Here is a 27,635-nt window from a genome sequence, read left to right as displayed (position 1 = left end):
GGTTCAATATACGGAAATCCATCAACGTAATCCAGTATATAAACAAATTCAAAGACAAAAACCACATGGTCATCTCGTTAGATGCGGAAAAAGCATTTGACAAGATCCAACACCCATTCATGATAAAAGTCTTGGAAAGATCAGGAATTCAAGGCCCATACCTAAACATGATAAAAGCAATCTACAGCAAACCAGTAGCCAACATCAAAGTAAATGGTCAGAAGCTTGAAGCAATCCCTCTAAAATCAGGGACTAGACAAGGCTGTCCACTTTCTCCATACCTATTCAACATTGTACTTGAAGTCCTAGCTAGAGCAATTCGACAACAAAAGGAGATCAAAGGGATACAAATTGGAAAAGATGAAGTCAAAATACCACTTTTTGCAGATGATATGATAGTATATATAAGTGACCCTAAAAATTCCACCAGAGAACTCCTAAGCCTGATAAACAGCTTCGGTGAAGTAGCTGGATATAAAATTAACTCAAACAAATCAATGGCCTTTCTATACACAAAGAATAAACAGGCTGAGAAAGAAATTAGGGAAACAACACCCTTCTCAATAGTCACAAATAATATAAAATATCTTGGCGTGACTCTAACTAAGGAAGTGAAAGATCTGTATAATAAAAACTTTAAGTCTCTGAAGAAAGAAATTATAGAAGATCTCAGAAGATGGAAAGATCTCCCATGCTCATGGATTGGCAGGATCAACATTGTAAAAATGGCTATCTTGCCAAAAGCAATCTACAGATTCAATGCAATCCCCATCAAAATTCCAAATCAATTCTTCAACGAATTAGAAAGTGCAATCTGCAAATTCATCTGGAATAACAAAAAACCTAGGATAGCAAAAACTCTTCTCAAGGATAAAAGAACCTCTGGTGGAATCACCATGCCGGACCTAAAGCTCTACTACAGAGCAATTGTGATAAAAACTGCATGGAACTGGTATAGTGACAGACAAATAGACCAATGGAATAGAATTGAAGACCCAGAAATGAACCCACACACCTACGGTCACTTGATCTTCGACAAGGGAGCTAAAAGCATCCAGTGGAAGAAAGACAGCATTTTCAACAAATGGTGCTGGCACAACTGGTTGTTAATATGTAGAAGAATGCGAATCGATCCATTCCTATCTCCTTGTACTAAGGTCAAGTCTAAGTGGATCAAGGAACTTCACATAAAACCAGAGACACTGAAACTTATAGAGGAGAAAGTGGGGAAAAGCCTTGAAGATATGGGCACAGGGGAAAAATTCCTGAATAGAACAGTAATGGCTTGTGCTGTAAGATCGAGAATTGACAAGTGGGACCTCATGAAACTACAAAGCTTCTGCAAGGCTAAAGACACCATCAATAAGACAAAAAAACCACCAACAGATTGGGAAAGGATCTTCACCTATCCTAAATCAGATAAGGGACTAATATCCAATATATATAAAGAACTCAAGAAGGTGGACTCCAGAAAGTCAAATAACCCCATTAAAAAATGGGGCTCAGAACTGAACAAAGAATTCTCACCTGAGGAATACCGAATGGCAGAGAAGCACCTGAAAAAATGTTCAACATCCTTAATCATCAGGGAAATGCAAATCAAAACAACCCTGAGATTCCACCTCACACCAGTCAGAATGGCTAAGATCAAAAATTCAGGTGACAGCAGATGCTGGCGAGGATGTGGAGAAAGAGGAACACTCCTCCATTGTTAGTGGGATTGCAAGCTTGTACAACCACTCTGGAAATCAGTCTGGCGGTTCCTCAGAAAATTGGACATAGTACTACCGGAGGATCCAGCAATACCTCTCCTGGGCATATATCCAGAAGATGTCCCAACCGATAAAAAGGACACATGCTCCACTATGTTCATAGCAGCCCTATTTATAATAGCCAGAAGCTGGAAAGAACCCAGATGTCCCTCAACAGAGGAATGGATACAGAAATTATGGTACATTTACACAATGGAGTACTACTCAGCTATTAAAAAGAATGAATTTATGAAATTCCTAGCCAAATGGATGGACCTGGAGGGCATCATCTTGAGTGAAGTAACACAATCACAAAAGAACTCACATAATATGTATTCACTGATAAGTGGATATTAGCCCAAAACTTAGGATACCCAAGATATAAGATACAATTTGCTAAACGCATGAAACTCAAGAAGAATGAAGACCAAAGTGTGGACACTGTGCCCCTTCTTAGAATTGGGAACAAAACACCCATGGAAGGAGTTACAGAGACAAAGTTCGTAGCTGTGATGAAAGGATGGACCATTTAGAGACTGCCGTATCCAGGGATCCATCCCATAATCAGCTTCTAAACGCTGACACCATTGCATACACTAGCAAGATTTTGCTGAAAGGACCCAAATATAGCTGTCTCTTGTGAGACGATGCCGGGGCCTAGCAAACACAGGAGTGGATGTTCACAGTCAGCTATTGGATGTATCACAGGGCTCCCAATGGAGAAGCTAGAGAAAGTACCCAAGGAGCTAAAGGGATCTGCAACCCTATTGTTGGAACAACATGATGTACTAACCAGAATCCTGGAGCTCTTGTCTCTAGCTGCATATGTATCGAAAGATGACCTAGTCGGCCATCAATGGAAAGAGAGGCCCATTGGACTTGCAAACTTTATATGCCCCAATATAGGGGAACGCCAGGGCCAAAAGAATGGGAATGGGTGGGTAGGGAAGTGGGGGGCGCTATGGGGGACTTTTGGGATAGCATTGGAAATGTAATTGAGGAAAATATGTAATAAAAATATTAAAAAAAAACAATATAAAAAAAGTCTAAGAATACGAAAGCAGGGAGAGTATAAGCAGATGATTTCGGACAGCATGAGATGATAACTGACATCAGTGTGCTGACTTTGTAGGGAACGGCTGTCTGACTTGGGAAGAACTAAAAACATTCTGAACCACTTTGCGGACATCCTATGGAAATGGCTCTGAGAAAACCTGAGGCTCTCTGCTGGTCAGAAGTTTTATACGCCTATGAGGTAACACTGTAGAAGTAGAAAGACAATATTGCCATATTGAGTCATTAAAAATATGTATGTGACTAAACGTTCAGTTGGTTAAAATGAGTATCTCAGAACGCATGCAGATGGACACTTACTTTAATACGCATCTCTTTGTGGTCTTTAGAATGATTTTTTTTTTAATTTTATGCTTTACTGTTCTGCTTTCCGAAGGATTTAAAATGCATGCATTTATGGGCTTGGAGGGATTTATGGTAGCAGTTTTAAAAATCATGATGCACCATAAATTTTAGTATAGTCTCACCTATAAGAATATATAACTAGTGGCTGTGTAAGCTGTGCATGGCAATGTGGAGACCAGAAGCTAAAGCATTTGAGTCTTACATAAAACAGTTGGGCAATGTTCACACTCCTCTTGGGAAGTCCAAGAAAACCGAGACCTTTGCCTTGCCTCAGATCAACAGTCTTTAGCACACTAAATTAGGCATAAACAGAATTTCAAAATGGCTATGTAGGAATTCTTTGATGTGGACCAGAAATAGAGTACAAATAAACACCCGTCATTTTCCAAATATCCGGTTTCTTAATTACTTGTGTCTCTGCCTCCTTGGCATCCTGGATGTTGGTCTCGATTTTCTCTGGTACTGTGATCTGCAGAAGTGGTGTTTCTACATCTGCAGAGAGAGCGACAGTGAGTGCACCTGTCTTGGCTATGGTCCTCTAGCCAAGCAGAGAACATGTGGGGCATACGGCCTCTAGCTTTCTTCCTCCCTCCCCGTCTCCTCCCACTTTACAGATGTTCTCAGCAAATGATCTTTGGGCTGAATTCTCCCACCACCAGGGAGAGATGGGCCCCTGAACCCCTGGACCCTGGAGCTGGGTGGGGCTCTGATGCACCTTCACTAGCCTGTTCTGAACTTCCAGGAGTATAGACTGTGGAGTCAGCATGGCAGATGGCCTGTTGACAGGTGGTCCCCTGCCCAGCAGTGACTTCGCTTACCTTTGCCTGAGGCGATCACTTGGCCTAGGTATGAAAGGACTAGGAATAACGGCAGCATGGTGTGGCTGCTGACTTTGCCACGGTGGTGTCAGTTGATGCAACGGCAGCAGCTCGTGGCCCCCCGCGCCTGAGCTCTTGGGGAGCAGGAAAGACAGAATGGGAAGTACGAACAGGAAGCCCCACAGTGAGGGTGCCACAGCAGCTCTGTGACCAGAGCCCAGATGACTCAACATTTTCCCTGCAGAAGTCAGAGGATGCCTGGAGCTGCCCCACATGAACACTGGACTCTGAAAGAGCCGCCAGCTCATGAGCCCTGTCGCCAGCTACCTAGTCCCAGTTCTTTCTGCGAGTGCTACGGCCTGTATGCCTTTACACACAATATTTACATGTAAAATAAAATGAATACCTTTCCCGTTTTGTAAAAGAAAACAGAAACTAGACAATAAAAAAATTTTAATTTTTCATGAGTGCTGCGTAAACATTGTAATGTTTTTGTCAAGAAATAGATGTAGTAGCTAATGATGAACAACAAGAAAAATTAAACCTCTCTTGTTTACTGAAGAATTTGCCCTGGTTTGTGTTGTATAATATATTTACTTTAGTATTTCAATATTTCATAAGGCCAGATGTTTTTCATATACTGAAAAAAAATCACCTAATAACTGACAGCAAATTATAAGGGCTTTCACTTGTGTGGCTACTTTTAGTGCATAAATTCCTAACTGGAGCCTTAAGACATTCTTAAAATTTTACATAGGTCACAAAAGTTATGGTAAGTGTTAGTCGTGATTTTATTATATTCCATGGAGGTTAGTATGTAGCCAAAATCAGAAACATGTGCGTTTGAGTAACATTATTATTGCTTTCACCTGATTAATGTAGATGTATTCAAATAATTCAAATTTAACTCCACCTTTGAACTTCTGAAGGCCAACAAGCAATAGGCCTGAGTATCAAACATTATGGATACTGTATTTGTTTCTGAATGAGGTACAAACAGGAAGGCAGATGTAAGAGTTGCCATACATAGAAACTATAAATGAATCAGTAGTAAGATATACACATTTCTGTGTGATTGTATTAAGATGCCCCCCCTCACCCCCACATAGCTCAACAGAAAAGATGTTGTATTTATGGTGAAGAATAACTGGATTACTGAATGACTTCTTCCAAGGGTTTGACTAGCGAGCGCTACATGGGTATCTCAAGAAATAATCTGTTACAATCTTGACAAGAGACCAGTCAAGAGGACTGGTCCATTTAGGAGAACTCCACATAAATCAGGCTACAGACGCCAACTTACGAGGAGAAAAGAAAATACTGAAAAATTCTTTTTATCTTTGAAAATAAAAGCTTCTGCAGAAAAAAAAATCTCCCATTTATCCTCCTAAATCCCCTTCTTTTTTTTAAAAAAAGATTTATTTATTTATTACATGTAAGTACACTGTTGCTGTCCTCAGACAGTCCAGAAGAGGGCGCCAGATCTCGTTACGGATGGTTGTGAGCCACCATGTGGTTGCTGGGATTTGAACTCTGGACCTCTGGAAGAGCAGTCGGGTGCTCTTACCCACTGAGCCATCTCACCAGCCCTAAATCCCCTTCTTAATAAAACTTTTTTTATATTTATTAAATATGCACTCAAGACGTTTATGGCAAACTAAAGCTAAATTCCATCCCTTTGGAGTCATACAGATGTAATCGATTTTATAGGTAGACACCACATTTATTAAAGGACAAGCCAAATTCCATGTTCCTTAGAGATAGCCACAAAGGTGTCCTGGAACCCAGGTATCAAGAGCACCTCGCCAAGAGGACAGGGCTGAGAGAACCTGGTGATGCTTTCCCGACTGGGCTTTCCCAGTGTCCTCCAACCCTTAGTGTTTCTTCAGAGTAAAGACGTACAGAATCCTTTCTGGGTTTGGTGTGATTGGTGGGTCCGCAGATGAGCTAAGGAGGGGATAAAACAAAGGAGTGTGGGATTTAAGCCGTGGCAGTCATTAAATGCAGTGGGCTCTCTAGAACATGAAGGAGCTCTTTGAAAAAAGCAACTGGGAGGGTTTGGATGAGACAGGGTAACAGAAGGATGTTTTTTAAAGTGGTATGTATAACCATTTTGCAAACATAGCTAAGCAAGAATATGGCAAAATGTTCACTATGTATCAAAAATTAATTATGGCTCAATACAGTTGAATGCCACCGTAACCTCTTGCTGTATACTGTGTTTCCCATATCTTAATCTATTAAATGATGTGTTTCAGTTTACTCTATCCTACTGTCACTCTGCTTACCCTCTCTTCTGAATTTCTTTCTTTCTTTCTTTCTTTCTTTCTTTCTTTCTTTCTTTCTTTCTTTCTTTCTTTAAATAACCACTTTGGAGGGAATTGTGAAGTCCAGGTTGATTTCTCATAATATTTAAAATATCTACAGATTTTCAGGAAGTTTCTACAAGGACATGGGGCTGTCGAGATGGCTCTGCAGTTAAGACTACTTACTGCTCTTCCGGTTGTCCTGAGTTTTTCTTCCCAGCACCCACATCACAGCCCACAACAACCTGGAACTCCAGTTCCAGAGGATCTGATGCCTTCTTTCAACCTCTGAGGGTTCTTGCACGTACTTCCCCATATTAACTGGTACAGGTGCACACATGCACATAAAAATTATAAGTACAAGTTTTAAGGCTTTTCTAGGAGAACCCAAGTGCCCTTCTTTTGCTTCATTTCTTCTTATGATAAAACATATATGCACAGCTGATATGTTTGTGTGTGTGTGTGTGTGCATGTGTGTGTGTGAAATGATTTTATGCAATAGAATATATATATGTATGTGTATATGTATATACATATTTTCATATAACGATAATCACATCAAGAAAAGTATACAATGAAAATAAAGCTTTTTGATAATTCGATTTGAAGACACACCCACACGTAAACCTCCTTGAGCTTATCACCCAATCGCTTCCCCATGTCTAGAATGTTTAACAAGCTAGTAAGCTCATCAACACCGTCGTCATCCAGGAAGTCGGGTTCTGATTCGGGTCTGATCTGTTAGGCAGGCACTCCTTCACTTCTATTATTGTTTTCATCTTTTGGTTCTCTTTTATTAAAATGTAGTACTGTGAGAAACAGTTTTCCCAGCTTGAGTAATCATTTATCTGTTGCAAAACACTTTGGGTCGTTTCCAGGTTTAGACTGGTAAGTGCTTGAGTATTAGAAATGCATATGTGTATGAAAATGGTCCCTTAAACTCATAGTGGCATCATTGGGAGGTGTGGCCTGGTTGGAGGAAGTGGGTCACTGGAGGGTAGACTTTAAGGTTTCAGGAACTCAGGCCAGAAAGAGTGGCTCTCCATCTCTTCTTGCGGCCTGTGATTCCAGATCCCTCTCCAGCTCCATGTCTGCCTGCATGCTGCCGTGCTCCCCACCATGATGATAATGGACTGAACCTCTGAAACTGTAAATATTAAATATTTCCTTTATAAGACTTGCCATGGTTGTGGTGTTTCTTTACAGCAATGAAACCATAATTAAGCATATGTTGCAATTTGTGTGCAAATATAATTTTGTTTTTTGGGGGAAGAAAGGGATAAATACCCAAGGGTTGTTTACTGACTCTGTAGATCTTCCAAAGTACCACATCCAAAAATAAATCAGGGCAGTGCTTGGCAGCTCCAGGAGAGAGCTGGAAGCTGATTAGAGAAAGAAAAGGTTGCTGACAACCTCAAAGCCTGCCCTTGAGGACAGTTTTAGTAAAGGTAAGAAGGTAAGCCTGATCGGATAGGGCTGTATAAATATTTATGCCTCAAGACGTTGAAAATAACATGTGCTGCACATAAGCACCTATAGGCAGTCTTTAGTCTTAGCATGACATGACATGAGCAGAGGCCAGCAGTTTGACAGGGCCATAGCAATATTAATTATCAATATGTAATATATAAATTATATATACATATATATGCATATATGCATATATGCATATATCAATATGTAATAAAATTATGTGTATAAATTATATATTATATATACAAATTATATACAAATATATATGTGTGTATATACATATACATATATCACAAACACTCACTAGTTTGGGTTATATCATTTCAGAAATTGCAAATAAACCTGAACATGGAGAGCAATTTGAATATTTTATATCAATGTCTATTTGTCATCTGCATACTATGTTCATGTATATGGAAGTGTTTCTTAAATATGTTGGGCTGACTCTAAATAAACCATCTGACTTATGCTCTGAAGTAACTAATTTAGTATTGGTAGCATAGAAGTTATGATAAATAGATATGTTTGAAGTTGCCATATGTTCCTGCTCTTAAATCTGGATATCGGAATTTATTTTCTAAATGTACAAATCCCTTAGTACAGGGATTATAAAACACAACCATAAACAATGAGAGAGATAGAAAGGAAGGACAGTGTATCTTGGGGGCTTTCTTCCAAAATAATATGAAATTACTCAAGCATTCCAAGTAAAATAGAGAGATGAAATGTATACAGCTGAGGTTACTGGGATATATACATATACATGTATATGTGTTCATTTAGAGGCAATGTGTTCATTTAGAATTCTGTGTGCTTCAGTTCAGCAGTATCTACATTCTGCGAACTAGAGAACAGGAAGAAGAAAACCGAAGCTATAAAGACACTGGAGATGAATTTCAGATGCTATTCTGCATGGGTGTTTCTGGTTGTGTTTGGTGAATCATTTGATGTGGAAATTGATATTTAGATTACTGTGCAGCTCATGTCCATGGTGACAGGGACTGGGAGATCTGATAAATTAAAGGTGTGTTAAAGCCAGGCTTCACTAGGAAAATTGGGTCTGGATAGTGAAGGGAGAGCTGGGAATGCCTGTTTGATCTGAAAAGCAGAGACTTATGATCACAGAAAGGACATTAGAAAAATGAGGAAATGAGATTATCTAGGAGAAATATATGGAAAGGAAAAATCCAAAGTGAAACTGCGAACGATAATGTTGGTTTGGTACCTAACATAAGAATACCACAGGGGAGAGAAGAAACTAAGATTAAGATGACTAAAGAGTTAAGGTGTAGGCAGCCGGCGCCTAAAAGATGCCTCTGGTCTCTGGCACACCTAAACAAGGCCACTGCACAGGCACTAGCCCGAATCTGGCACCAACCCCTCCCAAGCAGGTGCATACATATTAAAGTGCCGGCAGACTGACCAATCCCAGGAGGACACATAGCCCTCCCCAGTGCTGGGATGTATATAAGCATTCCTCCCTGGGTTCCCGGGGTTCCCGTAGCATCGAGGTGTTCCTGCAATAAAGCTGTTGAGAAAAATCCGACCCTGTTGCGGTTTTTCCTTGCTGGACGAGGTGAGCACAACAAATTGGTGGCTCATACGGGGATCCAAGGATCTCGTGGATTCAGAACTCTTCAGCTGAGGAACGGCGGTACTGGTAAGTCTCCCAAATTGATCCCCCGTTAAAAGGAGGGATATGTTTTTCTTGCCCGTAGACTCAGTGTGGGTAGCTCTTAGCGTTTTTGTTTCCTTTTTTGTAATTTCTGGCCTCTGCTTTTGTTTGATAGAAGCAGTTAAGGCAGGTCAGAAAATTCTCATGGAACAACAAGAAAGTATGTCAGAGGAAGATAGGAAACACATAAGCAAAAGAAAGAAAAGGGGCAAAAAAGAGAGAGAAAAGGAGAAGGGAAAAAAGGAAAAATTCAAAAGGAAAAGGAAATAATGAGAAAGAAAAGGAAATAGCAAAAAGATATCCCTCATTAAGACTTAACAGTAAGTTCAGCAAGTTCTGACTCCAGTGACTCAGAGCTTGATAAAGATGAGGAAGCTGACCTAGAAGAAGAGGCAGCTCGGTATGAGAGGGATAGGTACGATCCAGATTGGTCATACAAAACCAATCCTTTAAAAAAGGGGGGGGGGTCGGCTGGCAAAAGAGTAAAATTGAAAGCGCCGACCACTCCACCTCTTAACCCTGAGTATACAGGAAAAAAGGAATCCACAAAAGCTGGTAAACAAGGTACCTCATTTTGCCCAGAGGTTTGGAAGGAAGATGGACTGACTTTCCCTGTCTTCTTAGATGGCCAGGGACAATGGTATCATGAGCCAATAGATTTTAAAATTATTAAGCAACTGGCTGAGTCAGTCCGTACCTACGGGGTGAGTGCAGCTTTTGTAGTTGCACAGGTCGAGGCACTTGCTAGATATTGCCTCATCCCAGGGGACTGGAATAATATTACTCGGGCTTGTTTGTCGTCCGGACAGTATTTAGACTAGAAGTCCTTGTCCTATGAATATGCAAACAGTCAGGCAGCAGCAAATTTAGCCACAGGACAAGATCCTCAGAGATATTGGGATGCAGACATGCTTCTGGGTTTAGGACGTTTTGCTTTAGATCAAACAAATTATCCTGAAGCAGTCTATGCCCAAATAAATGAGGTAGCTACCAAAGCCTGGAAGGCATTGCCGAACAAAGGCGCAGTCTCAGGCAATCTTACGAAAATCTTGCAGGGTCCCACAGAACCATTTTCAGACTTTGTAGCACGCCTCGTTGAAGCAGCCACTAGAATTTTTGGAGACCCTGATATAGCTATGCCTTTGGTAAAACAGCTAGTGTATGAGCAATGCACTGAGGAGTGTAGAGCAGCTATTACACCCTATAAACATAAAGGTTTAGAAATTTGGATGAAGGTTTGCAGAGAACTAGGGGGCCCGTTAACCAATGCAGACCTGGCGGCAGCTGTAGTACAATTGGGTAAATCTAATAATGATACTTGTTATAAATGTGGCCAGAGAGGACATTTTAGAAGATAATGCCCCGAAAATGAGAAAGGGACTCCATTAGATAAACCTAGACAGCCAGGAATATGCCATAAATGTAGAAAAGGAAAACATTGGGCTAATGAGTGCAGATCAACAAAGGACATAGAAGGCCGACCATTACAAGCAGGATATGGTGGCACTAGGCCAAAAAACGGACAGCAGGGCCCTCAAATATATGGGGCTCTTCAGAAAGACCAGACGAAACCTTGGCCGTCTCTCCATCATCCGAGAGACCACAGAGAGCCACTACTGGCTCCGCAGGATTGGACCTCCACTCCACCACCAGACTCATATTAACCCCACAGATGGGGGTACAGGCCATAGATACAGATTTTAAAGGCCCCCTTCCCAAAGATACTGTAGGACTATTATTGGCCACTCATCTTCTGCTTTAAAAGGATTACAAATTACCCCTGGAGTGATTGATCCAGATTATATGGGGGTTGTGAAAATCTTAGTGGCCTCCCCCAGTGGCATTTCAGCTATCTCCCCAGGAGATAGAATTGCTCAATTATTACTGTTGCCAAGTTTGCATAAATAATTTCCAGAAAATAATAAAATAAGAGGAGAGAGTGGACTAGGTTCTACAGGTTCTAGGTTCACTTTCTTATCAATGGAATTAGGAGATCGCCCCATGTTAACTTTGGAGGTTGAAGGATGATCCTTTCTGGAGTTGTTAGACACAGGTGCAGATCACAGCATCATCTCCACTCATGATTGGCCACCAAAATGGCCTTCGCAAACATCATCTCAAATCCCCCGTGGTCTAGGTTATGAGACTGCTCCCCTTATAAGTGCTAAGGAATTGACTTGGAAAAATGAGGAAGGTAAGTCAGGGAAGTTTTTTCCTTATACTGTGGATATTCCTGTGACCCTATGGGGTAGGGATGTCTTAACCAAAATGGATCTTAGACTAACTAATGAGTATTCCCCACAAGCCCGAGAAATTATGTCTAGTATGGGCTACACTCAAGGAAAAGGGTTAGGAAAGTCATTACAAGGCATGACTAGGCCAGTGCCTGCAAAGTTCAAACAAGATAAAAAGGGATTGGGTTTTTCCTAAGGGCCATTGAGGGTGGTATACCCATTAGTTGGAAAACAGAGGAGCCTGTATGGGTTCCTCAATGGCCTCTTTCCTCTGAAAAATTAGTAGCTGCCAGAGAATTAGTAGAGGAACAATTGAAATTAGGACATATTAAACCTTCCCAGTCACCTTGGAATACACCCGTATTTGTGATTAAGAAAAAATCAGGCAAATGGAGGCTCCTGCATAATCTTCAAGCCATTAATAATCAAATGCAGATTATGGGCCCCATACAAAGGGGTCTGCCCCTACTTCCTAGTTTGCCCAAAGAGTGGCCTATTATAATCATTGATATTAAGGATTGTTTTTTCTCTATTCCCCTTGCATTGTGTGATAGTGAGCGCTTTGCCTTTACTCTTCCTTCTGTATATAATGAAGAGCCTGATAAACGGTATCAGTGGATAGTTTTACCTCAAGGGATGGGAAACAGTCCTACTATGTGTCAACTTTTTGTAGGAGAAGCCCTACAACCTGTCCGTGATGCATTCCCAAAATTAAGGATAGTACATTATATAGATGATGTCCTTCTTGCCTCAAAGAATAAAGAAAGTTTAGATGAAGCCTATATAAAGCTAGTAAAAGAATTAGAAATGAAACAATTATTTATAGCTCCTGATAAAGTTCAAATGGGAAACTTAGGAGAGTTCTTGGGTGCTCGAATTACTCCACATTTTATTACACCTCAAAAGATAGAATTACATAAAGATCATTTAAAAACATTAAATGGTTTCCAGAAATTGCTAGGTGATATAAATTGGATTCGTCCATATATGAGGCTATCACATTTTGAATTAATCCCTCTTTTTGATATATTGAAGGGTGATCCACAGCTTTCGTCACCTCGTGTTCTCACCCCTGAGGCCCGAGTAGCATTAGAAAAGGTAGAAAGGTGTTTAGAAAAGGCCAAATTCTATAGATGGAAAGAAGGGGAGAACATCCTCCTATGCGTTTTGAAGACATTCCGTCAACCAACAGGAGTGTTGTGGCAGTCAGGTCCTCTATTGTGGATTTATCCTCATGTGTCTCCCAATAAAACCCTTGAATATTATCCCATTGCTGTAGCTCAATTAGCAATTTTGGGCATTAAATCGTGTATTCAACATTTTGGAGCACCCCCTCAGAAAATCATTACACCTTATAATGCTAATCAAATACAGATCCTAAGTTCTTTGATAGATGATTGGGTCCTATTGCGCTGTAGTTTTGATGGGGAATTAGATAATCATTATCCCAAAGATCCTTTGCTACAATTTTTTAGTGAACATCCAGTGATTTTCCCCAAAGTCACAGCATCTAAACCCATATCGGGTGCATTGGATATTTATACAGATGCTTCTAAAACAGGTGTTGGTGCCTATGTAGTTAATTCTCAAAAACCCGTTCTTTTTCAATACAATCCTGGCACCCCGCAACTTACTGAATGTAAAATTGTGTTGGAAGTATTCAAAGCATTTAAGGAATCTTTTAATCTAGTCTCTGATTCGGCTTATGTAGTAAATGCAGTGTGTGCATTAGAAATTGCAGGACCCATTAGACCCACCAGCCCTGTGTGCACCATCTTATTAGAGTTACAAAAATTGATTTGGAAAAGAACACATAAATTCTTTATTCAACATATTCGAGCTCACTCTATCTTGCCAGGCCCTATGGCTGAAAGAAATGCCTTAGTGGACGCTAGCACTCGCATGGAATTTATTTTTCACGCCATCCCACTGGAGCTTGCAAAAGATTTTCATCAATTGTATCATGTTCCTGCTGCCACACTTCAGCAAAAATTTGATATCTCTTGAGCCTTAGCATGAGATGTGGTGTTACAATGCCCACAGTGTGTGCAATTTCACCACCTTCCTCATGTTGGTATTAACCCTCGCGGATTGATCCCTTTAAAACTGTGGCAAATGGATGTTACTCATGTCTCAGCATTTGGAAGATTAAAATATGTTCATGTTTCAATTGACACCTGTTCAGGTGTCATTTTTGCCTCCCCCATGTCCGGTGAGAAATCCCGCAACATGGTTGGCCATTGCCTAGAAGCCTGGGCAGCTTGGGGAAGGCCAGATAGTTTAAAAACTGATAATGGCCCCGCATATACATCAAAATCATTCCAAACCTTTTGCAAAATAGTGCAGGTTAGTCACTGTACTGGCCTTCCCTACAATCCACAGGGCCAAGGCATTGTGGAAAGAGCACATCGAACCTTAAAAGAACTCTTACAAAAACAAAAAGGGGGAATCGCCGATGGCTGGCCATCCAAAGAACAATTATCTTTAGCCCTCTTTACTTTAAATTTTTAAATTCTGGACGAACATGGTCGTTCGGCTGCAGATAGGCATGCCATGACCTCGCCTATCCTTAAACAGGATGTCAAATGGAAAGATGTCCTAACTGGAAAATGGTATGGCCCAGATCCCATTATTTCGAGATCCAGGGGAGCTGTTTGTGTTTTTCCACAGGGTCAAGAACACCTGATTTGTGTACCAGAGAGGCTGACAGGAAAATTGCTCCCCCCGACAGAGATATAGATTGTAATAGTTCCGGAAGGACATGTTTTTTAGCAGAGTGTTGGCAGGGTATACTGCTGTGGTTGTGAAACTTCCCACCTTTGTGCCTATAGTAGATTTTGAAATGTTTGCCACCTATGCCCATTGGTGCCCCTTGTATAAAGTTGTACAAGCTAATTTCTCTCAGTCTCTTGAACAGAGTCACCTCTTATCTGAGTAGGAAATTGGTTGGCTAAAGCGGAGCAGTTGTCCAGAAAGCTGCTCCTCCAGATTACCAAACTCAACAGCATTCGACTGGACCCTGTCACCTTGGGGGACTTCACCTCCTGGATCACCAATGCCTTCTCATGTTTTAAGGAATGGGTGGGAATGTTGGCCTGGGGGGCAGTGGTCCTCCTGGGTTGTGTCTTTTGTATCTGGCTATTGTGTTGACTCAAACGAGAGCATGCTCAGTATAGGGCAGTGGTGTACCAAGCATTGATGGCGATTAAAGATGGCGCATCTCCCAATGTTTGGCTGGCCTCTTTAAAAAATTAAGAGTTCGCCCTAGGTCGTCTGGCAGTTGTAATCACACAGATCCACGGTATCCAGTGACAGGCAACTTTCCTTATGCACAGACCAACCTACGACATGGGGCCTGGAGGCGATAGGGTAACCCTAGGACGGGTAAGGCTGTGACATGAAAGGATCGACCTAAGACAGGAGCCATGACCGAAGGACAGACTTGCCCAGATCTAGTCCAGCATCATATTATTAAACAAAAAAGGGGGAGATGTAGGCAGCTGGTGCCTAAAAGATGGCACTGGTCTCTGGCACACTGTCACTGTAAACAATGCCAACTGCGCAGGCGCTAGCCCGAATCTGGTGCCAACTCCTCCTGAGCAGGTGCCTACAAATTAAAGTGCCGGCAGACTGACCAATCCCAGGAGGACACATAGCCCTCCCCAGTGCTGGGGTGTATATAAGCAGTCCTCCCTGGGTTCCCGGGGTTCCCGTAGCATCGAGGTGTACCTGCAATAAAGCTGTTGAGAAGAATCCGACCGTGTTGCATTTTTCCTTGCTGGACGAGGTGAGCACAACATTAAGGAATCACAGTCGTGGTTAAAATGAAATATTATTCCAGAGGGGAATACTAGGCAAAAGCTTCTTTGCTTCCAAAGAGGAGGGAAGAAATTCTTGAGGAGGAGGAGGAGGAGGTGTGTTATTGCCAGCACTGGTAAATGAAGAACGTCCCAATGTAAGCTCCAGAAAGCACTGCCACAGCGGAAGACCTCTCAGGAGGAATATCTGGTGGAAGCTAGGAGAATGCAGGATCGCTTCCAAAGGAAGTTGGACCAGAAAAACAACCACCACCACAACAACAAACTGGAAACATTAGGAACAACAAAGCTAGACAAAGGTTTTGGGCCACAGAGAGCTAAGCCTGGAAGCACCTCAGGAGCCATTGCTCATCAGAGCTTCATGGCTTAGGTTGGTACTTGTCGTGGTTAATGGCTCTTCTACAGCTGTGAAGAAAGACTGTGACCAAAAGCAACTTGGGTGGAAAGGGTTTGTTATATATCACTTACACTTCTAGTAACAGGCCATCACTGAGAGAAGTCAGGACAAGAACTCAACTAGGAAGTGATACAGAAGCCAGGGAGAATTGTTATTTGCTGGCTTGCTCCCTGTAGCTTGCTCAGCACACTTTCTTAAGTGAATGGCAATGCTCACAGTAGACTGTGCCCTCACACACCAACCATCAAAGAAAGAAAGAAAGAAAGAAAGAAAGAAAGAAAGAGAGAGAGAGAGAGAGAGAGGGAGAGGGAGGAGGAGGCAGGAAGGGAGGGAGGAAGGGAGAGAGGGAGGGAGAGAGGGAGGGAGGGAGGAAGAGAGAGGAAGGAAGGGAGAGAGGGAGGAAGGGAGGGAGGGAGGGAGGGAGGGAGAGAGAGAGAGGAAGGAAGGAAGGAAGGAAGGAAGGAAGGAAGGAAGGAAGGAAGGAAGGAAGGAAGGAAGGAAGGAAAGGAAGGAAAGGAAGGAAAGGAAGGAAAGGAAGGAAAGGAAGAAAGGAAGGAAAGGAAGAAAGAAAGGGAGAGGGGAGATGGAGGGGAGGAGGAGGGGTAGGGGAGGGGACAAACCACAGGCTTGCCCATAAATATTCCCAGTTTAGTGGGAACATTTTCTCAACTGAGGTTCCCTCTTCCAAAACGACTCTATAGTTTGTGTCAAGTTGACAAACACGTGAGCCATCATGACACTATTATCTTCCTGAGTAACTGGGTGGATGCCACCCCTCAGGCGGCCATTAGCTTGTTCGATACTGAGGCAGACACTAAAATACTAGGAATTGAACGTGGCTTCATCTTTCCACAAGTCTTGCCACTGGACAGCAGTCTTCCTTGGAGGAAGATCCGAGCTGTGTGGTTTTCTATCCTGCAGAGTGCTCAAGTTGCCTTCTGACCTCTACACATGTTCTGGGGCACATGCCTGTGCATAGATACACACAATAAATGAATGCAATTTTTAAAATAAACAAAACAGGGAGAAGTTGATACGGCCTGCAGTCAATGGCAGGCTGGGAAATATACAGCTGTCTCCAAGGAGAAAAAAGGAAAACACGTGCATTTGTAGATTTCAGTAGAAAGCAATTGATTGCAAGCCAACCGTTGATATTTGTAGAACTGGAAAGAGTAAACTGCGACACAAAAGCACAATCACCATCATCTCAGGGGCAAAAATAAGATTGCAAGAAAAATAATTAAGAATTGTTACGTTGTAAGTGTTGGCTTTCATTTACCTCAGCAATTTAACGAAGTCAGTTTAGCTGACTTGTGCATGTTTGGAAACTTTCATGATCCATTCAGATGGGCTGGTATGCAGTGCTCACAATACACCAGTGCCAAGTGACTTGGTTAATAGTAGAGTGGACCCACTCACGGTGGCCTCAATTATATCACATTTGATGGATGGTAACAACATAAAAATGACCCCTTGACTATGGAAGAGACCTATGCAGAAGAGCAACCCTGGGCTTGCTCCTTCCTCAGCTTAATGCTAAATCTACTTTTAATTTCTTTAAGTTTGTTTTTATTCGTATGGGTGTTTGCCTGAATGTATGTATGTCTGTGCACCGTACATGCCTGGTACCCACCGAGGCTAGGAGAGGGCATCAGATTCCCTGGAACTGGAGTTCCAGACAGTTGTGAGCTGCCATGTGGGTGTTGGGAATTGAACCTGGTCATCTGGAAGGGCAGCCAGTGTTCTTAGCTCCTTAGTCACCTCTCCAGCCCCTTTTGAACAGATAGCTTAGCATAGTTCCACATTTATGGAAGGATAGAAGCATTATCCAAACAGGTATTGGATTTGTTCTGTGGATAAATGTCTGCAGAGGGAAGGTTAGAAGGAGAAGAATCAGGCCACCTCAGGCAGTGAGAAAATGTAGATGAGAGATTCTTGGCCCTCGGGAAGTGAGGGCACACTGGGGTCTCCTGACAGCTTCATGGGCATCAAGTCTTAGTCTGCTCAGTACAGAACCACCATTTCTCTCAGACAGAGGTAGAGGCAGATAAGGTAGAAACGGAACTGATAATACGGAGAAGATGCCAGACATAAATGCATTTGTTCAGCCATAGCTGATTTATTAGTTCATGGTTTAGAGTCCTCACTCATCTCTGCAGAAGTGGGAGAGAAGCTGTGGGTTGGGTTGGGTTGGTTTGGTGTTTTCCATTTTCTTGCTCAGAATGTCAGCTTCTCGTGGTTAATCCAGACTATCTTCTTTTGGGGTAGCAATACTTGATTAGTGGGAGGTGCTGCAGGAGAAGCCAGATCACAGTGAGGCGGTGTTGCTCAGTACCTTTTACAACTAACCGATTTCTAGTTCAAATGATTTTAAAGACATAGATCATTTGAGGAGACAAGACTAATCGCAGATTAATCTTAGAAAAAAAAATTACCTGGTTCATCAATAGCAAATACACCTGCTTATGCATTACAGTTGACATTTGAAAACACCGCATGTTCATTCACAGGAGTTGAGTCAATAAGACAGTACCTTGGACTTTATATTCTCAGACACAAGCAACTTAAAGTATAAAAGGAAAACTAGAATGTGGTTTTTATTCCTTTACATTACATTAAATACACACACACACACACACATATGCATGTATAGACATCCATATACAGAACAGCTTTAATGTTCACAAAGACTGACTGCCAGGGTACCAGCAATAAATGTTTGCATACTTGTCTTTGGAATACCTTTTCTATTCCACAGACTGCTTCCATCCAATGTTAATACTAAGCTTTTCCTGGATTTGTTTAATGCTCATCTTTTGGAAGTATGTCTTTTCTAACTCCATTCCTGGCTTTTTCGTTGTCTTAATGTGTGCTTTAGTGGTTAAAAATTTCTGGTTTGCACCCAAAAAGGCGAGCATGGTAGGTACTCACTGATAAGTGTATTTTAGCCAAAAAGTACAGAATATCTAGAATACAACCCACAGACCATAAGAAGTTTAATAAGCAGAAAGGCCCAAGTGAGGATGCTTCAATCCTACCTAGAAGGGGGAATAACCATGGGAGGCAGGGGGAGGGAGAGACCTGTGTGGGAAAGAGGAAGGGGAGGGGGAAAGGGGAACAGGATCAGACATGGGGGGGGGCAGGAGAGAAGCCCAGAGGGCCAGGAGAATGAATAGCAATATTCAACTTTGAGGGGTGAGAGATAGAGGGACCCTTTAGAAAGTACCAGAGACCCAGGAGGTAAGAGACTCTCAGGACTCGGGTAACCTTAGCCAAAATGCCCAACAATGGAGAGAGGGTACTAGAAGAGTCCACCTCCAGTAGATAGACAGAGCCTCAAGTAGAGGAATGGAGTTGCCAGGCCACAGTCAAAATTTCTGACCCAGAATTGTTCCTGTCTAAAACAACGGCAGGGACAAAAATGGAAAAAGAGACTGAAGGACAGGTGGTCCAGTGACCAGAACAACTTGGTATCCATCTCATGGTGGGGGCCCACCAAGGCCTGACACTATAACTAATGCTATGATGTGCTTACAGACAAGAGCCTAGCGTGGCTGTCCTCTGAGAGTCCCAAGTAGCACGTGACTAAGATAGATGCAGATACTTAGAACCAACCATTGGATTGAAGTTAAGGACCCCACGATTAAATTACGGGTTTTAATCGAAGAAGCTAAAAGGAGAGGGCAACCCATAGGAAGACCAGCAGTCTCAACTAACTGGGACCCCATGGAACACCCAAAGACTGATCTTCCAACTAAGCAGCATAAATGGGCTGGTCCAAAGCCCCTGGCACATATACAGCAGAGGCCTGGCCTGGCCTGAGTGAGAGAAGATGTGTCTAATTCTAGAGAGACTTGAGGGCCCAGGGAAGGGGGAATGTCTGGGCAGGGAGCACCCTCTCAGAAGCAAGGCAGAGGAGGAATGGGATGAGGAACTGTGGGGGGAGGGGGGGAACCAGGACTGGGGAGGCGGGGGAGAGACTATGGCTGGAATATAAATAAAATAATTTTTCAAAAAAGAACTATAAAAGAATTCCTGGTTTGCACACAGTCACTGAGTTTCTTTTGTAATTAATACATTTTGCATCTGTTTACTTGTAGCAAAGACATTGTTCCTGCTTTATTCTAGACATTTTCTTCCTTATTTCTCATGTTTATATGCAGAGTGTGCATCTGGTGGAGACTTTGTAGCCTGTGACTCTGCATGCATGTGTGTGTGTGTTTGAGGTAACGCTAAAATTTTTCTATATAATTATCCTTCCAAACGACATGTTGAAGCATCATACCTCTTCTATGGTGCTGATGCTGAGATACTTTCCTTTAGAAACATTAAATTATTTTATTTATTTACATTCCAAATGTTTCCCTCCTTCCCAGTCCTCCCTCCCCTAGTTCTTTACCCCATCCCCCATCCCTTCTGCTTCTGAAAGAGTGCTCCCCCACCCACCCACCCCTACCTCATCCCCACCAACATCCCCCTTCTCTGGGGCAATAAATCTATAAGATTAGGAACATCTTCTCACTGAAGTCAGACAAGGGTAGCCCCATGCCTCCACTGGGGGCCCTGTCTATCTACTGGGTGTGGCCTCTTCAAGTTCCATCTCTCCACTCTTGGGCATTTCAGCTAACATCATCCCCATTGAGTTCTGGCAGCCTCTCACATCCCAGGTCACTGGGATTTTCTAGAAGTTTCACATGCCCCCAACCCCGATGCTACTTATTTCCATTCATTCTCCTGGTCCTCTGAGTTTCTCTCATCCTCTCCCATACCTGATCCTGCCCCCTTCACCTCCTCCTCCCCTTTACCACCAAGATCCTTTCCTCCTTCTGCCTCCCATGATTATATTGTTCCCCATTCTAAGTGGGATGTAAGTATCCACACTTGAGTCTTTCTTTTTGTTAATCTTTATCAGATCTGTGAGCTGTATCATGGGTATCCTGTACTTTTGGGTCAATGCCCACTTATCAATGAGTACAAACCATGCATGTACGTATCCTTTGGGGTTTGGGTTACCTCTCTCAGCATGATATTTTCTAGTTCCATCCATTTGCCTGCAAAATTCATGATGCCCTTGTCTTTAATACTGGAATAGTATTCCATTGTGAAAGTGAACCACATGTTCTGTACCCATTCTTCAGTTGAAGGACATCTGGGTTGTTTCCAGCTTCTGGCTATTACAAATAAGGCTGCTATGAACATAGTGGAGCAACTGTCTTTGTGGTATGGTGGAACATCTTTGGGATATATGCTCAGGAGTGGTATAGTTGGGTCTTCAGGTAGAACTATTTCCAATTTTCTAAGGAACCTCCAAATTGATTTCCAGAGTGGTTGTACCTGTTTTTAATCCCACCAACAATGGAGGAGTGTTACTCTTTCTCCACATCCTTGCCAGCATCTGCAGTTGCTTGAGTTTTTGATCTTAGCCATTCTGATTGGTGTTAAGGTTAAATCTCAGGGTCATTTTGATTTACATTTCCCTGATGACTAAGGATGCTGAATATTTCTTAAGTGAGTGTTGGCCATTCAAGATTCCTCTGTTGAGAATTCAATATTTAGCCCTGTACCCCAATTTTAATTCAGTTATTTGGGTTTTGGGAAGCCTAACTTCTTGAATTTGTGTGTTTTAGATATTAGATCTATATCAAATATAGGGTTAGTGAAGAATCAGTAGTCTTTCATTATACAAATGATAAATGGGTTGAGGTAGAAATTAGGGAAATATAGCCACAAATAATACAAAATATCTTGGTATAACTCTAACCAAGCAAGTGAAAGATGCATATGACAAGAACCTCAAGTCCCTAAAGAAAGAAACTGAAGAATGCCTCAGAAGTTGGAAAGATCTCCCATGTTCATGGATTGGTAGGAATTAACATAGTAAAAACTGGTCATCTTACCAAAATAATCAACAGATTCAATGCAATCCCCATCAAAATTCCAACACAATTTTTCAAAGACATGGAAAGAGCAATTCTCAACTTCATATAGAAAAACAAAAAACCTAGGATAGCAAAAGCAATTCTCAAAAATAAAAGAACATCTGGGGGAATCATCATTCCTGACCTCAAGCTGTATTATAGAGCAATAGTGATAAAACAACAACAAAACAAAACAAAATAAACAAACAAAAAACACTGCATGGTATTGGCATAGTGAGAGTCAGGAAGATCAATGGAATAGAATTGAAGACCCAGAAATGAAACCACACACCTATGAATACTGTAAGATCTTCACTAACCCTACATCCAATAGAGGGCTAATATTCAAGATATCTTCTTTAGTATAAGTCAACTGAACCCACAGGTCCATTGGCCTATCATCCCACTTGTTTTGGGGTCTTGTTGTTTTTTAATTGAAAAATAATACATTATATTCTGATCTCAGTTTCCCCTCCCCTGTCTCCTCTCTCACCTTCCCAACCATAAATCCCATGGCTTCTTTCCCACTCTCTTTAGGAAACCAGCAGGAAAGAGAGAGAAAAAGGAAAGCAGAATTAAAAGAAAAGAAAAAACATGCAGGCACACACACAACAAAATAAAAACACAAAATTTTTGAAACAATAGTATAATAAACAAAAAACAGTAATATATAAACAAAACCTTTTTTGCAGTAGATGGTGGTTAATATAGAGAGGCACAGCTCCTCAATAGTCAAGAAATAAAAGATAGTGGAAGCGTTCAGTTCTAAATAGGACATTGATAGTGTGGTCCCTGTTCCGAAGGTTCAGGGTTTGATTGTGGAAGAAGACAGAAATATTATAATAATGAGGAACTGAGCATCTGCTACAAAACAATATTTATCCAACATGATGACATGGTGGAGTCACTGCGCACATTAGTCCATGGGCTGTGGCTGCACACCAAGACCAAGCAGTCAAAATCTAGCATAGTCAGTATAGAGGCTCATGAAGTCTCAACCCATCTGAGGAACCCCTGGCAAGCAATGGCTGTCAGATGAAGAAGAACCATGTTTTCTTCACAGATGCAACTCCTGAGAGACTACTGATGTCCTAGTAAATGGCCCTGCACACATTCTACATATAACTAGAATCTTTGGATTAAAAAAAAAGCACATAAATAGGGAGAAAAATGGTAGGTAGATTGGGAACAAATTGCAGGGGCCATAAATTTTATGAAAACACATTATATGCATGCATTAAATTCTCAAACAATATGAAAGAGAGGAAAAGATAGCACCTGCAATAAATAGTGCCAGCCAACCTGGATATCTATACCAAGCAGGATCAAATCAATTCCTTTTCTCTCTCCTTGCAGAAGTAGAAAAACAAATTCAAGATAGAAGTGATTCGTGGGAGCAACCTCAACCCAACTATGTGTACTCAGGAAATAAAGTCAACAACTCACTAAGGGGGCGTCAAGAAATAACAAGTCTCTGTATAGCAGAAGAAATAGTAAATCTAGTGAAGATGGCAGAAAATCTTTGCCAACTAAACACTGGACAGAGGAAATTTCTTTCATAATTGACCTTTTTATTAAAGCAATGAAAGTAAACATATGCCAGGCGGTGGTGGTGCACGCCTTTAATCCCAGTACTTGGGAGGCAGAGGCAGGCAGACTTCTGAGTTCGAGGCCAGCCTGGTCTACAAAGTGAGTTCCAGGACAGCCAGGGCTACAGAGAGAAACCCTGTCTCATGACCAGACTGGGCAACAAAATTGTTATTTGACTGTAATAAGAGCCCTTGACATGGAAACCCTACCCCTCAAGTTTAAATACAATACAGTACAGTAATATTTGCCATGAGCCTATGTTGTTATGGACTCGAATTTGTTAATCTTGAATGTTTGGGGCTTTATTTCCATTGATAGTAATGCTCCCATTTGACATTCTAAATCTGACTTCATTTCACTGATAAGATCCCCCCTCCCAACAGATATGACACCTCTCATGACAGGCACATCTCTGATGACAATCGATGGTCCTGAGCACCTTTTCATACACCCACTGACCATCTACCTGTACCCATTGGTTGAAGACATGTTGGAGGTTTTGTTTTTTACTTGAGCCTTTAGTTATCAAGTTGGAAGCATTCCTGATTTCGTTTGTTCTGGATGGATGGCTGAGCTCTAGTGAAAATTCTATTTAGGTAATTAACTCACTTTGCCATCAAGTAATAGTCATCATTACCAGAATCATTTTTTTAACCATTTTGTTATTTATTTTTACATTTCTGTTCACATACAGATTCCCTCCCTCCCCCGTCTCAAAAATCTTTAATTAGATATTTTCTTCATTTACATTTCAAATGCTATCCCAAAAGTCCACCATACCCTCTCCCTGACTCCCCTACCCAACCACTCCCACTTCTTGGCCCTGGCGTTCCCCTGTAGTGAGGCATATAAAGTTTGCAAGACCAAGGGGCCTCTCTTTCCACTGATGGCCGACTAGGCCATCTTCTGATACATATGCAGCTAGAGACAGGAGCTCTGGGGGTACTGGTTAGTTCACATTGTTGTTCCACATATAAGGTTGCAAACAACTTTAGCTCCTTGGGCACTTTCTCTAGCTCCTCCATTGGGGGCCCTGTGCTCCATCCAATAGATGACTGTAAGCATCCACTTCTGTATTTGCTAGGCACTGGCATAGCCTCATAGAAGACAGCTATATCAAGGTCCCTTCAGCAAAATCTTGCTGGCATATGCAAGAGTGTCTGGGTTTGGTGGCTGATTATGGGATGGAACCCTGGGTGGTGTAGTCTCTGGATAGTCCATCCTTTTGTCTTAGCTCCAAACTTTGTCTCTGTAACTCCTTCCATGGGTATTTTGTTCCCTATCCTAAGGAGGAATGAAGTATCCACACATTGGTCTTCCTTCTTGATTTTCCTGTGTTTTGCAAATTGTATCTTGGGTATTTTAAGTTTCTGGGCTAATATCCACTTAACAGTGAGTGCATATCTAATGACTTCTTTTGTGATTGGGTTACCTCACCCAGGATGATATCCTCCAGATACATCCATTTGCCCAAGAATTTCATAAATTCATTGTTTTTAATAGCTGAGTAGTACTCCATTGTGTAAATGTACCACATTTTCTGTATACATTCTTCTATTGAGGGAAATCTGGATTCTTTCCAGCTTCTGGCTATTATAAATAAGGCTGCTCCTCCATTGTTGGTGGGATTGCAAGCTTGTACAACCACTCTGGAAATCAGTCTGGCGGTTCCTCAGAAAATTGGACATAGTACTACCGGAGGATCCAGCAATACCTCTCCTGGGCATATATCCAGAAGATGTCCCAACCGGTAAAAAGGACACATGTTCCACTATGTTCATAGCAGCCCTATTTATAATAGCCAGAAGCTGGAAAGAACCCAGATGTCCCTCAACAGAGGAATGGATACAGAAATTATGGTACATTTACACAATGGAGTACTACTCAGCTATTAAAAAGAATGAATTTATGAAATTCCTAGCCAAATGGATGGACCTGGAGGGCATCATCTTGAGTGAAGTAACACAATCACAAAAGAACTCACACAATATGTATTCACTGATAAGTGGATATTAGCCCAAAACTTAGGATACCCAAGATTTAAGATACAATTTGCTAAACGCATGAAACTCAAGAAGAATGAAGACCAAAGTGTGGACACTGTGCACCTTCTCAGAATTGGGAACAAAACACCCAGGGAAGGAGTTACAGAGACAAAGTTCGTAGCGGTGATGAAAGGATGGACCATTTAGAGACTGCCGTACCCAGGGATCCATCCCATAATCAACTTCTAAACGCTGACACCATTGCATACACTAGCAAGATTTTGCTGAAAGGACCCAAATATAGCTGTCTCTTGTGAGACGATGCTGGGGCCTAGCAAACACAGGAGTGGATGTTCACAGTCAGCTATTGGATGTATCACAGGGCTCCCAATGGAGAAGCTAGAGTAAGTACCCAAGGAGCTAAAGGGATCTGCAACCCTATTGTTGGAACAACATGATGTACTAACTAGAACCCCGGAGCTCTTGTCTCTAGCTGCATATGTATCGAAAGATGGCCTAGTCAGCCATCAATGGAAAGAGAGGCCCATTGGACTTGCAAACTTTATATGCCCCAATATAGGGGAATGCCAGGGCCAAAAGAATGGGAATGGGTGGATAGGGAAGTGGGGGGGCGCTATGGGGGACTTTTGGGATAGCATTGGAAACGTAATTGAGGAAAATATGTAATAAAAATATTTAAAAAAAAATAAAAAAAAATAAAAAAATAAATAAGGCTGCTATGAACATAGTGGAGCATGTGTTATTACCAGTTGGAACATCTTCTGGTTATATGCCCAGGAGAGGTATTGCTGGATCTTCTGGTAGTACTATGTCCAATTTTCTGAGGAACCACCAGATTGACTTCCAGAGTGGTTGTACAAGCTTGCAATCCCACCAGCAGTGGAGGAGTCTTCCCCTTTCTCCACATCCTTGGCAGCATCTGCTGTCACCTGAATTTTTGATCTTAGCCATTCTGACTGGTATGAGGTGGAATCTCAAGGTTGTTTTGATTTACATTTCCCAGATGATTAAAGATGTTGAACATTTTTTCAGGTGCTTCTCAGCCATTTGGTATTCCTCAGTTGAGAATTCTTTGTTTAGCTCTGTACCCTATTTTTAATGGGGTTATTTGGATTTCTGGAATCCAGCTTCTTGAGTTCTCTGTATATATTGGATATTAGTCCCCCTATCAGATTTAGGATTGGTAAAAATTCATTCCCAATCTGTTGGTGGCCTTTTTGTCTTACTGACAGTGTCTTTGGCCTTACAGAAGCTTTGCCATTTTATGAGGTCCCATTTGTCAATTCTTGATCTTACAGCACAAGCCATTGCTGTTCTGTTTGTGAATTTTTCCCCTGTACCCATATCTTCGAAGCTTTTCCCCACTTTCTCCTCTATAAATTTTAGTGTCTCTGGTTTTATGTGGAGTTCTTTGATCCACTTAGACTTGAGCTTTGTACAAGGAGATAAGAATGGATCAATTACCATTCTTCTACATGATAACTCCCAATTGTGCCAGCACCATTTGTTGAAAATGCTGTCTTTTTTTCCCACTGGATGGTTTTAGTTCCTTTATCAAAGATCAAGTGATCATGGGTGTGTAGGTTCATTTCTGGGTCTTCAATTCTATTCCATTGATCTACCTGTCAGTCATTGTACCAGTACCATGCAGTTTTTATCACAATTGCTTTGTAGTACAGCTTAATGTTAGGTATGGTGATTCCACCAGAGGTTCTTTTATCCTTGAGGAGAGTTTTTGCTATCCTAGGTTTTGTGTTATTCCAGAAGAATGTGCAAATTACCCTTTCTAACTCAGTGAAGAATTGAGTTGGAATTTTGATGGGGATTGCATTGCATCTGTACATTGCTTTTGGCAGGATAACCATTTTTACTATATTAATCCTGCCAATTCATGAGCATGGGAGATCTTTCAATCTTCTGAGATCTTCTTCAATTTCTTTCTTCAGAAACTTGAAGTTCTTATCATACAGATCTTCCACTTCCTTAGTTAGAGTCACACCAAAGTATTTTGTATTATTTGTGACTAATGTGAAGGGTGTTGTTTCCCTAATTTCTTTATCAGCCCATTTATCCTTTGTATAGAGAAAGGCCATTGATTTGTTTGAGTTAATTTTATATCCAGCTACTGCCCTGAAGCTGTTTATCAGGTTTAGGAGTTCTCTGGTGGAATTTTTAGGGTCACTTATATACACTATCATATCATCTGCATAGTGATATTTTGACTTCTTCC

At 41.6% G+C, this 27,635-nt stretch overlaps 2 protein-coding genes across 5 annotated transcripts in view; both read right to left on the bottom strand.

Annotated features, from left to right (window-relative positions):
* The window catches only part of LOC110300542 (A disintegrin and metallopeptidase domain 3), a 55,923-nt gene extending 51,820 nt beyond the window's left edge, over positions 1 to 4,103 (bottom strand). For all 3 annotated transcript variants that reach the window (XM_021170754.2, XM_021170753.3, XM_021170755.3), the window contains exons 1-2: positions 3,989 to 4,103; positions 3,580 to 3,662 (exon numbers count right to left, since the gene is read on the bottom strand). In XM_021170754.2, the coding sequence (XP_021026413.1) occupies positions 3,580 to 3,662; positions 3,989 to 4,046 (141 nt within the window). In that variant the 5' untranslated portion in view covers positions 4,047 to 4,103. The remainder of the gene's footprint in view (positions 1 to 3,579; positions 3,663 to 3,988) is intronic.
* Positions 4,104 to 5,740: 1,637 nt separating this feature from the next.
* The window catches only part of LOC110299986 (disintegrin and metalloproteinase domain-containing protein 5), a 96,572-nt gene continuing 74,677 nt past the window's right edge, over positions 5,741 to 27,635 (bottom strand). The window contains exon 21 of one of the 2 annotated variants that reach the window (XM_021169991.2): positions 5,741 to 5,935. In XM_021169991.2, coding sequence (XP_021025650.1) covers positions 5,863 to 5,935 — 73 coding nt within the window. In that variant the 3' untranslated portion in view covers positions 5,741 to 5,862. Of the gene's footprint in view, positions 5,936 to 17,992; positions 18,183 to 27,635 lie in introns of those variants that run through there. The other variant, XM_021169993.1, reaches the window with a different exon arrangement.

The sequence above is a fragment of the Mus caroli genome, unplaced genomic scaffold, assembly GCF_978045245.1.
Source record: "Mus caroli unplaced genomic scaffold, Mus_caroli_1 scaffold_10, whole genome shotgun sequence".
NCBI lineage: Eukaryota > Metazoa > Chordata > Mammalia > Rodentia > Muridae > Mus > Mus caroli.
This window is presented reverse-complemented; position numbering and strand designations above follow the sequence as displayed.